The sequence below is a fragment of the Falco peregrinus genome, chromosome 7 (assembly GCF_023634155.1).
Source record: "Falco peregrinus isolate bFalPer1 chromosome 7, bFalPer1.pri, whole genome shotgun sequence".
NCBI lineage: Eukaryota > Metazoa > Chordata > Aves > Falconiformes > Falconidae > Falco > Falco peregrinus.
This window is the reverse complement of record NC_073727.1, coordinates 48,344,840-48,357,137: the sequence shown is the minus strand read 5'-3', so window position 1 is coordinate 48,357,137 and position 12,298 is coordinate 48,344,840. Positions and strand designations below refer to the sequence as shown.

General features: G+C 37.3%; 1 protein-coding gene across 1 annotated transcript in view; it reads right to left on the bottom strand.

The window, feature by feature from the left end:
* The window catches only part of SHPRH (SNF2 histone linker PHD RING helicase), a 65,181-nt gene that overhangs the window by 34,545 nt on the left and 18,338 nt on the right, over window positions 1-12,298 (bottom strand). Inside the window, exons 11-16 of the mRNA XM_055809688.1 lie at window positions 11,862-11,940; window positions 9,918-10,081; window positions 9,575-9,831; window positions 6,711-6,832; window positions 3,814-3,902; window positions 2,012-2,101 (exon numbers count right to left, since the gene is read on the bottom strand). Coding sequence (XP_055665663.1) covers window positions 2,012-2,101; window positions 3,814-3,902; window positions 6,711-6,832; window positions 9,575-9,831; window positions 9,918-10,081; window positions 11,862-11,940 — 801 coding nt within the window. The remainder of the gene's footprint in view (window positions 1-2,011; window positions 2,102-3,813; window positions 3,903-6,710; window positions 6,833-9,574; window positions 9,832-9,917; window positions 10,082-11,861; window positions 11,941-12,298) is intronic.

The following is a 12,298-nucleotide window of genomic DNA, read 5'->3' as shown; positions in this document are numbered from 1 at the left end:
ATAAAACGACCCTAGAACAACATGAGAACAGGACAATTTAACTTACCTACATAGAAAACTTACCCATAAAAAACCAAGAAAGGTTTATATTTCATTATTTTTAGGTGGATCACAATTTTTTCATAAAAAATACTTCTGACAGTGAAAACCCCTCTTGGTATGCAGGTGTCTCCACAATACAGTGAGTACCAGTTTATTTGATATTTTAACAACTGATGAACAAGTTACATTTCTTACAAGTAACATGTACACACATATGTATCTTTCACCATTACATTGTGATTTCACTAGGTATTCTTATTCTGTGCATCTTAGGATGTGTTTAAGTGTCTTCTTTTTGTTTGCTAGTATCAAAATAATTATAGTATTATTGTTACAGATGAAGCTCAGTTTACCAGGAGTGTATAGGACTCTCAGGTATTTGGATGAGCTACTGGCAAAAGATAGCTACAAAAAACAATCTCTGCTTCATTATTTGTAAGCAAAATACAAATTCTCCAGTCCTCCTCTTTACAATATCAGAAGAAGGTGATATAAAAAAAATTGCTAGAGCTGCAGGCCAATAGAAAAAATGGGCAGTATTTCTATAAAAGCAGGTAGAAACTTCTTTAAATATTTTAAAGAACAAGTCTCATTAAAAGAGAGTAAATACTACCTATGCATAGAATTTGCATAAAAATGATAAAATATCACAAGATATTCAAATAATAAGACAGATACTGAACACCACCATATAACTGGAGATGTTGAAAGAACTGGGCTTGTCAGCTTGGAGAAGAGAGGCTTAGAGGATATAAAATAGCACCCTTCCAGCAGCTAGAAGGGAATCACCAAGAACTGGGAGCCAGGCACTCCACTGAAGTAGATGGCAAGTGAACAAGGGACAATGGCTATAAATTGGAATGGGAGGTTCTATGTCATTACTTTTTGCCCCCAATACGAGGATTATTAAGTATTGGAACAGGCTGTTTAGATACATTGTGAAATCTCTTTCCTTGGAGGTTTTAACAGCCCAATTGGATAAAGCCCTGAGTTATCTTGCCAGAAATCAGTGTTGACCCTGCTCTGCCCGAGAGGTACAGCTAGACACCTCCCAAGGTCCCTTCCAACCTAAATGATGCCACAGTAACAATGTTCTTTTGCAAATGTAGTCCATATATCCACTATGAGTAACCAGTGAGGAGGCCCAGTGATCCCAGCTATCTTACCAGGTATTTCCCCAGTTAAGGTTAAGGATATAGTTAAACAGGGACACAGAGTAACACACAGCGACTCACTCATCTGGCCAAAGACTGTCAACCTTTCTATATGTTTAGGCAGTATAAGAGTGATGGGGTGAACCAGTTGCTGTAGGGCATGTGAATACAATATAGATAATACAGGGAGGACCTGGGCAGATGCCACTGGCAAACTTTAGGCTACAAAGAACACTGCAAATCAGGACCTTCTCAAGAAGGATTCAAAGAAGATGTTATCAGTACCACACACAGGACCAAAAAAAGAGGTATAAAACCAGCTTCAAGGCATGACTGAGAAGATGATTAGGGCATCTATGCAAGAAACAAACTTCACCTAGAGAAGACTGTGACTGTCTGCAGTCAAAATGAGAAAAGTAAAGAAAATCTGAGGAAATAAAGGACTCAGAATTCTGGATGATGTATTCTTTATCAGTAACATCTATGCAAGTTATTTCCACAAGAACATTGTGGGGTGGGGAAAAGCACATTTTAGACATGAAAATTATTAAAACCTCAATAAAAGACGCTCACAAAACAGAGATTACCAAGCACTCGGAACAGCAGCATTTTACTGGACATTTCTGCTCTCACCTCACACAATAAACACCTCTTGATTTTACTAACCTGAAAGGAACTGTACGTAGTTACATTTTAAGTTGCACTTATTTGAAATCTAGTTAATGTTAATTCTTCTGTTACAGAAAATATTGAAAAATAAAAAACTGAAGAGGTCCTCTTCAAAATTTATTCATATATAATAAATGAACATTTACCTCTTCTGCAAGTCGGCTGTCACGCAAAGTTGGGGGAATTCCTGGGTGCTTTGCCAACAATTCCATCAAATTGTGTGTAGAATGAAGTCTCTAAATACAGAAAGTCAACAGCAATCATGAAAAAATACATTGCAACATCTGTGACAGGAAAAGCTTTAACAGCAAAGAAAGCTTAGAGCAAGAAGTTAGTAGTCATTTACAATTAATTTTATTTTTTCTTTGTTAATCTAGAAGCATCTTCTAGAGGCAATGAAGATTCTTCGAGGTTGGAAATGAAACATTAAAAAGACCTTCAACACCTCGAAAGCAAATCGGCAGGCAATTTTGATGCCAAGTCATCAGATTCTGTCCTATACTCACCCTCTTAATTAAAACAGCCCTTGACAGTATGGAAAATGAATTATTTATCTCAGAGCCCATTCTTTTGTAAATATCTTTCAGAGTATTATAATTCATTTAACTTTATTTTGCTTTAGATAAGCTATTAGAAAAACAAAACAGCTTCCAAAAGCTTCAATCTTTTTTCATGTTTTTCATTTTTCTAAAATAAAAGGTGACTGAATAGAACATGACATTTCTGTTTGTTTTTAGGGAAAATAAACTTGATTGTTAATATAAGGCAATTCCTTTTACCTAGGTTCACCCTACGCATCCTAAACCAGACCCCTAATATTACGCTGACTGCTCATCTCCCACAAACTCATACTAATAACTTCAACTATCGCGAACTTGTGCAGTTCTCACCTACTGGATTCAGTTCCCCTTTGCCCTATTACTATCTCAGCCACTGAAGAGCACTGGCCAGCAGTAGTTTGCCATTATCATAAAGAGCTAAGCCTACACAACTGGGAAGCACTCAACAGAAGCTGAGTTTTATTACACAAAGGCTATATTAACCAGTGTACATTTTTCAGAAGGAAAAAAAAAGCTTTACTGGATTGCATAATCCAATAAAACAGCTTAATTAATCTTGTTATGAGTAGCTTAAAAAGTTTATGCTGATATGGCTATGCTAAGTGAAAAACGCCTCTGGGAAGTCACAAAGGAGAAAGGAAGATCAAAGGAACACAACAGAGCCAGGAGATGACCACAGGCAGGATCATCAAACAGTAACTTATGGAAGCAAGCAAAGTAAAGAAATAGATAATTGAACACTTATTTACCTGTCATTAACATTTTAAATATCTTGTTATGCTTAAGAAAATTTTGGTCAATTTAGAACTGACATTTCTTGAAGACATAAAATACGTTACTTAGAGAACCACTGCTTTTTTACCAGGAAAATATATTCATATTTTTAATACAGTATTCAAAATGTATTAATATATTGCCTGAAGAGAAAATTCACTTTTATTCTTTTTCACGCTTTGACGCCCCTCCAGAGAACATCATCTGCAGTGCAACAATGTTATTATTCTCTACCATTTAGCACATTAATATCATTCTCAACAAAAACCCAGCAGCCTGTATTTGCAGGATGTAATATGGTACCATTAATGTGAGTAGTCACAGCTACATACACAAGTCTAGGAATTCAGCTTGTTAAGTTTATTGCAGAACAGCAGGTGGAGATCATACACTGCTTCTGGGATACCGTGAAGACTCACGGTATCTTTAGAAAAAAGAAAAAAGGAAACATGAAGATCACTGGACAGACTCCTATCTAAAGATCATGACAACGACAGCAGACTGAAAGAGTCATTCAGCACACCAATGGGAGGAAGAAAAGAGTGACCTGGTAAATTAAATCTAAAGTATTCCAGTTCTTAACTACATCTCTTTACATTTGAATGCTCACTCACTTGCAAGGAATCTGTTTTGAGCTTTTCTTTGTGCTCTTCAGATGATCGTAAAACTTCTCTGTACAGCTCTGCAGCCAATGCATATTCTCCTGAATTAAAAAAAGAGTAACAAAAACATACACATATTGTGTTGTTTTGTAAATATACACAGCTCTGCAGCCAATATATATTCTCCTGAATTGAAAAAAGTAACAAAAACATACACATATTGTGTTGGTTTTTAAACATACAAGCAGTCACAACTGGCCGTCACTTGTAACATACTAGAGATGTTTTCAGAGAGGCTGTATAGTATTTACTTGTCTTCAAGCAAACCTTCCTTATTCATTCCACCCTCTCCCCCCAAAAAAAATAAATCAAAAAAACCCCAAACCCCAAAAATCTGGTAAAAGACAGAGTATTATATTTCACAAATACTAAAGCAGTTTCCAAATTAACTATCTTTTGTGACTGCAAAATCCGTAGAATTCTTGATCCTAGAATACGTATTCACAGTTGCATAAGTCTGAAAACCCCATAATCTACAACTCACTGCAGTGGTGCATTACTAAATTTGCACTGCAAATTCACTCCTCCAGTGAAAACAATGAAAGTTGTGTCATACTTCAGAAATGCAGAAATGATTAAATACATGCAGGGAGCATAACTACTGATGTAAGCTGCTAACATCACAATCACATCTCAGGAAATATATTTATAAATTAAATATATATAAATTAAAAAAGAAATATAAAATTGAACTTGCGTATGGAAAAGCAGCAAAAAAATAATCAATTTTTATTTTCTTTTCTCAACCGATTGAAATTTACTTAAGTCAGTAAGAGCCTTAGCAGACTCTTAAAACATGGAGAAGTACAGGGACATGAAAAGTATAAAAACAAATAACAGTAAAACAAAAATCATCTTCCTACCTATCTGTAAGTGTAACAACTCTATTTCAACAAGATTGTTTATTCTTACATTGAAACAGTTGCCAGTTGTAAGAGTGTAGTCCTGCAATATACTGTTGCTATTACTAGTAACAGGCCAAAAGTGCTGAAATTTGCTGAATTTGCATGGCCTCAAGCTTGAGGCTTGTCAGGCCTCCTTTGAACTCTTCTTGACCCACCTGGACCTTTTCCTTGGCTGAGCTGTGACAGCAATTTCTTTAATTCGCTAGGTGTCTATGACTAATTTTGTCTTTTTTTTCTTTTTGAACTTTTTTCTGTGTGGTACAATCACAGCTTTATATACACAGCAGTAACAAGCAGTTATTCCACATAGAATGAGATATTTACAACTAACACAACGATGTAGTGTAGAGAAATACAGGCCTAGTAACAACAGCAGAGAACTTGAAAAGTAAAGATTAGGATGCAGTGTAGAGTACAGCCATGGGATGCTAAGAGATGGTGCACAGGCTCGGCAGTGAATAAGGAAGCCATGGCTATAAGTAACTCACCCACAGTCAAAGAAATGAAGACCTAGAGCTGGACAAAACTGGTTTTAGGGGCAACAAAGAGAACAAAGAAATAGTATGTAACATTCATAAAAGGCATCATGTACACGAAGTTTGGTGTTAATGTGGAACTGCAGACCAGTGATGAACGAGAAAGGTGTAAAAGTGTGCTAGCAAACATAAAAATGACCCCAACTGGATCCTTGAGTAAGAAAGAAGAAACCATCAACAGAAACATCTTACTCTTCCTGACAAAGAACTCCAAATGATAACTAGCCATAGCATTGCCACCCCCAGTATGAAACCACTGACCTCAGGACCCAGAAGGGCAGTAAAAAGGTAAGCATAAAAGCAGGACCAGCAGTAGAAATAAGCGCGATGATTATTCTTTTTTTGCCCAGAGCAATTAGAGTTGGACTAATAACAATTAGACTTCTAAGATTTCAACTGTACCAACAATAAATTCATGGCGTCATTTCCATATAATATGCACTTCCTCCTTGCTGATAAAGACGACTGAGTAACAGTAATGCTGGGGGGCATGGTGTGTGTGTGTGTTATAGACCAGAACTCTGCCTCGGTCCTGTTTTTATTTCTCACCAGATGCAATTTTCATCAACCTACTTTTCAAAAAAGGCCAAACTTTACTTTGGCTAATAATGTAATTTAGAAGTATTTAAATTTTTAAGCACTTGATTCTACCTGGAACACTTGATCTCCATCCTGCAATCAAAACAAAGTAAAAAAACCTACTAACTACAGACTCTGTAGTCTTTCTGAAAGTAACAGAACAGGCAGTTCGCTTGTTCTCCTCTTTGAAGGAAGACTTTAACATGAGCTGGAAAAACTCAAGCAGTTTGTCAACTTTAAAAGTCTTATTACTTGGCAAAGAGGCATTTGTTCCACATTCATGACTAAGTTATTTTAGTTTATTCTAATATTGTTTAATGGGACATTTGAGATTAACACAATTAGTTTTGTTTCCCATTCAAAGCTTTTTTCCCCTCAACTCAGACAAACTACATACATACAAAGCTCTATAGCAAGCAGTAGCAAAGAGATTCCACAGTCAGGATAGCAGTTTGCATGGCAGGGGGCACAAAGGAAGCCCAGAAAGCAGTACTGATAAAACAAAAGCAGCTTAAGTACAATTACACAAGTACTACTTCTTTTATCCTCTCAGTACACAGGTTGTAGAATCAAGAAAGAATATAAAACATAAAAGCCAGAAATACTCTGAGACATCTCAAAGATACACCAAACTACACCTTGTTTCCATCATCTAGAATGAATGTTGGTTTTTGTTACAAATACTGTTACAAGCCTCTCTAGCTTCCCTGGATTTCACTATGGCTTTCTCCCTCAATTAGAAAAAGCCACTGTTTTTACATTGTGTTGTCTAAACCATTATTAGCCTACTAAAAGGAGTAAAGAATATGCTACAGCCACCCAATCTTACCTTTAATGATATGGATGCCAGCTAAGCCATTTAGAGCACACACCAGTTGTCGGTGAGCTTCCTCGCACTCTGTTCGACATTTCTTCTGTAGAGATGTTAACAGTTCCTCCATGGTCATGGTGCTGAAATGGAGACCAAATGGCTCAAATTTGAAACAAAACCACAACACTAGAGAGGTAAAACTGTCATGCTGTGCAGCATAGAAGATTATTACTTGCATGCAACATACTGTGCAAATGTTTACTTGTGATTTATTTACTTATTAAAAAAAAACACCTAGTCAGCTTTTCTTCCAGCTGGAGCTTTACCCTAACTTGATTATGTCAAGGGGTTGACAGCTCCTAAAAGCAAGAAATAAGAAGCAAAAGGAAAATTAGAACTGGGTAAAATATTCCTTCACAAGGCAAAATAAATCGTTCCTGGAAACAAGCAAAAATAGACCTAATTTTGCTAGAAGCTGTTCAAATGAAAACAGCTATGAGACTGTGTTTCTCCCCTCTTCTACCAATTTAAACATGCAAAACACATGAGGTGTCAAGGTAAACAGAAAATTATGTGAAATGAGAGTAGTAAAGATTAGCAATTATCGTTCAAACTTCCTTGTCTACTTTTGTTTGTAATATTTGTAATTCATGAGAAGAATTTAGTCCGGAGAGAATTAGCTTAACATAAAAATACAGGAAATTGACAGGTAAGAGGAAGAACAGAGATGAAAACGAAGAAAGAAAGAAGCATGAAGAACAGCTTGGAGTAAGGCCAAGGGACAAAGAATCCAGGCAGCAAGACTGATGTGAACAGATAGGAGAGTAAACTGCAACAGTCTACAACAGCTGACCTGAGGCTGCTTCTGTGACCAGTTGTTTCTGTGAGAACAGACACCACCCCGTGCTCCCTGAAACTCTGCTCCTCAGCCTCACTGACCTTCAGGAGAAGCATCTACTATTTGGTGTATAGTGCTGTAGATGGAGTAGGGTAAGAGGTGATGTAACTCCTGTGCAGTTTGGTCCCAAGATATGCTGGAAGGGTATTCTTGACTAAGCCTTTAGTTTACCTGCCTTGCAACACTGTTCCATTTGCCCTCGAGTTTACACTACAGTAGGCTTTAGATCAATAAAATGACTTTGTAATTAGCTGAATTCTGGAGGGGTATTGGCATATACACATAGCACCTGCTGTTCATACTCTGATAATTCTGCTATTACTACTTACCTTTCATTTTCAAAACCATCAGCAGTTTCAAGAAAAATTGTAAAAGCAAAATGATGTACATAAAGAGTATGCAACTTGATACATAGCCTGAGACTACCAAATGAGACAAAACCAAACGTTTTTTACTCAGTTTAACTAGAGGAGCCTAGAAAACTCCCTTTTGAGGGCTATATTTTTGCTGAGTAGATGCTCTCATTTACTGCCTTTGCTACACAAGTGGGAAAAAATGTCATCTAACATGCAACATGCTTCAAACTCAGCTTTCTTGTTTCGGGCCGGTTTCTCTTATCCATATGCTCCAGCATCAACTTGCTTGTTTCAGTAGATTTCTCTTATTCATCAAAACTCCTAGCACTGAATTTCTTCATTATTCTCCTAAATATAATCAAAGCCAGGGCCAGGAGCCAAATCTTCTGTTCTAGGAACGTCCACTGCTGCTGTCAAGCTTGGTTCACAAAAAAGATATGTAAACAGTGCTGGGAAACAAATTTTCTTTGTACATAAAATTTTAAGAAAAATTTTCATTGCTAGTCCGCAACCATTCCACCAAAGCCAACACCCTACTAAGCTGTCCCCAGCATACTCAGCTCCGTTTAGATGTTTCATTTGTACTCCACGGGCTCATTTTAATGCAAATAATCTTGTATAGGCTGGTGGGAATATTGATTTCTCCCATGTCTGAGTCCTTGCTTCCACACTAGCAGACTGTTGGACAGAAAGTGCTATAGCATAGCGCCTACTACTGGTACTTGCTAAAGTAGGTGCAACGTCCGTTACAGCTGCTTAGGCAATGTAGGTGCCCTGTGTGAGAAAGGGGAAGGAGTAGGCACAAAACTTCATAAAAGGATAGAAAACGACTGAATAGAATGGATGAACAAGAACAGGGCACAGCAGAAATAACACTGGCAGTGTTAATTTTTTCCCTACCTGTAGCTTCAAACAGAAACAACATAGACAGTACTTTGAGAGCCTGGAATGAAAACAGCCTGTTCTTTCACAACGCCCCTCTAAATGACTGAAAAAGTAATAGTAGCTATATTTCACAAAGAGTGCTAGCAACATGCTGTTGGTCTAACAAAGGCTAAGACCAAACTGGTATCTGCAGGGCACTTGAAGATGATCTTGAAAGCACACAAAGGAGGAAAAAAAAGAACGAAGGATTTAAACAGCTTTCAATGTTGGATCTATCTTTACCAATTCTGCAACCTTAGATTAACAACATTTTCTTTGAATTAAAGAATTATACCATTCTGTTGGTTCATTTTGGTTTTTGTTCTCATTTATAAACATGAGTTTTCTAAGATGAATAAAAAAATCAGTGGGCTTATTTAAAACTGAAAAAGAATCGGGTTTGTTTCAAACTCTGTCACCTGCAACACCATCAGTATCCATCAGCATCGTAAGGTTAAAATGTTACTGCACTAACAACTGCCTCCCAGTATCATAGTCTTTTACACAAGAACTACATTAACTACCCTACTGCATCCTACTCAGCTTCAGAAGTCAGATACCTTGGTGTGCCATAGCTGCATATTTAACTAAATAAGCTTAAAATTAAGCTTGTTTGAGAACTGTACAGGATCTTGCACTGCTGGAGACAATCAGAGTTTTTGCTTTGGATAAAGCCAGCCATTTAAGAAGTGACAGAAATTCACCTTTTCTGTAATGGCAAGAACTCTCCCCGAACAGCTTGTGGATGACAGCAGGCCTGCCTCAGCCGCAGCAAAGGGTACAGAATAGAAGTCACAGTCCTTCTATCTAGGCTACTAAGCTTAAGAGTCCAGTCTGAAATCTTCCTGAGTTTTGCCAATGCATCCTGGCAGCACACCTCGTGCTGGCGATGATAGAAGTGTCTCTCCACAGGAGAAAAGTGAAGCCAGTGTACATTTTCTGTCTGAGGAGGGATTTGAATCTGCAATTAAAAAAGAAAAGTAATTTGCAAATAAAGGTATTGATAAATGTTGTTCAGGAATTTTAAAAGCCAAAACTCTTATTTACTTGGTCAATCACATCCTTCTTTGCTGATCTCCACATTATTTTGGCAATTAGACTGTAGAGAGGCCGGGGATTTTTCCTACAATAAGGTCGATATAAAAGCTGGTCCCACCAATGTTTGACCCAGTAAGGATCAACTCCAAGAAAAAGGACTAATCCATACAGATCTGCCAAGAAAAGGAAGTGTTTTAGTACAGTGTTTGTGCTCTAATACTTCACAATATGCCTCCAAAAAAATTACATTTCATACAAAGGTTACCAGACATAAAGCAACTACATCCTGGCTGTCATCTTTCCACTTGTTTTCCAGTCATTCCCTCACCAAAATAGGTAATTTGACCAAGTGGAGGACGACTGAGGTTCTCTCCTTTAGCTAGTTGTTGATTTTCATAGAACTTTCTGGACTATAACTATTTGTGAGACACTTCCCTCTTTTCAAGTTTTCAAGAGCAATGAACGTAAACCTATTCAGAGCAGAGGTGAGAGGTAGAAATTACATGATTGCATATGGTTAACTGGATTTGCCAGGTTTTTCTAAAGCAATACTGCTCAGTATCATTACTTCACAGCCTGCTGTGCACCAACTGTCTGTTGCCCACAATCCTAGAAAGGGCTGCAATTCAGAAGACATTCACTTTTCTACTAAGGCATAAGACATTAACAAAACACACTTTTATTGTTTTCTTACTAATTGAGAGATGGTTCAGAAACCCATCATTCTGGGGGACAAAATTTAAGGACATACTGACTTTAAGCTCATATCTAAATCTTACTGGAAAAGATGAGAAATGCGAGACATTCACCAAATACATCACAGACCAGGGGAAGAAAAATTCTAAGAATTATTTCTATGCAGGAAGCAATTTTTACCCAGACATTCTATCCCATTTAATTACAACACTGGTGCACAAACTGAAATCAGTCAGCAGTTTTCTCCCCTCTGTGATGGGGGCTGCCTCAATATAGCCTGAGCACCTGGCCAACACGTATTATGGACAACGTAACATTTCAGATATGTATTAAATCAACACTATCATACATAAGGACTTGAACAAGTTAATCATGACAGTCAAATGAATCACTTCTATAGTGTTTGCTTTATTAACTATGTATTCTCACAACTACTGTGTGTATTTATAAATTTAATCCATAATTCCATAATGAATTAATCTACAATATTGACTTTTATAATAGCTTGGTATCTGAACAATACTTCACAAATGCACAAATGCTTACACCGATTTATCCACCTTCAAATTGCCTCAATGTGCACCACATATTTCTAAATCCAAAGAACACAGGGAGATAAAGAAGTTACTCTGTTTCCTTTCTTTTTTCTATCTCTGTATGAAGCCTGTCTACAGAAACTTGAGTACCTCACAAAAAAGACAAGATAAATGACACCTGCTAACATACAGCTCCCTACGCCACTCATCTCAATTCATTAAGTCCTTACATAAGGACTTAAGACAGTTTCATAAAGCTTTAGTACAATTTTTAGAATTTATATTCATGGCAGCTGATGCCCACAGTAGTTCATACGGGGCTATGCAAAAAGCAAATACAGCTTTGCTTGCTGTATTGGACAGAAGGGTTCTGTAAGCAGTGCAGACTATCTTTAGCTGCAATAAGGAAGGGTTAATATTTACCCACTTTACTAAGTGAAAATTGGAGAACAGCCTTGAGTCAGCTGTTCCACCATACAGCTTTTCTCCTCAAAGTATTTGCTAATTCAGGGAGATAAAAAGATTTCAGCTCTGCAATTTTTGTACTGATACATTTATTTATTGATGGTTTTATTACATTCTTAAAGATTATTGCTTCCCAAGTCAGAGCATCTAAAGAATTCAGAGAAAAAATAGCAGACATTTTAACTGCTTCAAACCACTACACCTAATTATCAGCACAAGAAAAACCCACAGAAGACACTGCTACATAAAATCTCACCTTCTAATCCTCGCTGCACAGGAGTGCCACTGACACACCAGCGATTGATTCCACTTAAGCGGAGTGCCATTTCAGCAGCCTAGCAAAAGAAGATAGAACCAACAGTTGGAAAGGAAGAACAGAGTGGAACACAGTCTGTAAAGACGTGGACCTTATTTTTAAAAGGTCTGAACATTTTTTCAGTATGTGAGATTAGCAGACCTGTAAGCAGCATTGATACAATATATTATAAAAATGTGTATAAAATTACTGTACTGAGCTTTTTTGAGGGTAACTGAAAGCTGGTAAAAGTCATATCCACTTCCAAATAATTAAGTGCAATTAAGGTGTATTGGGTCTGGCTGAGCCCCACGGCAGCCCTCACAGTGCTGTGCTTGCACTGGTAGCTAGAAAGGTGGTGATACCACACCAGTGGTTTGACTGCTGCTGAGCAGCGC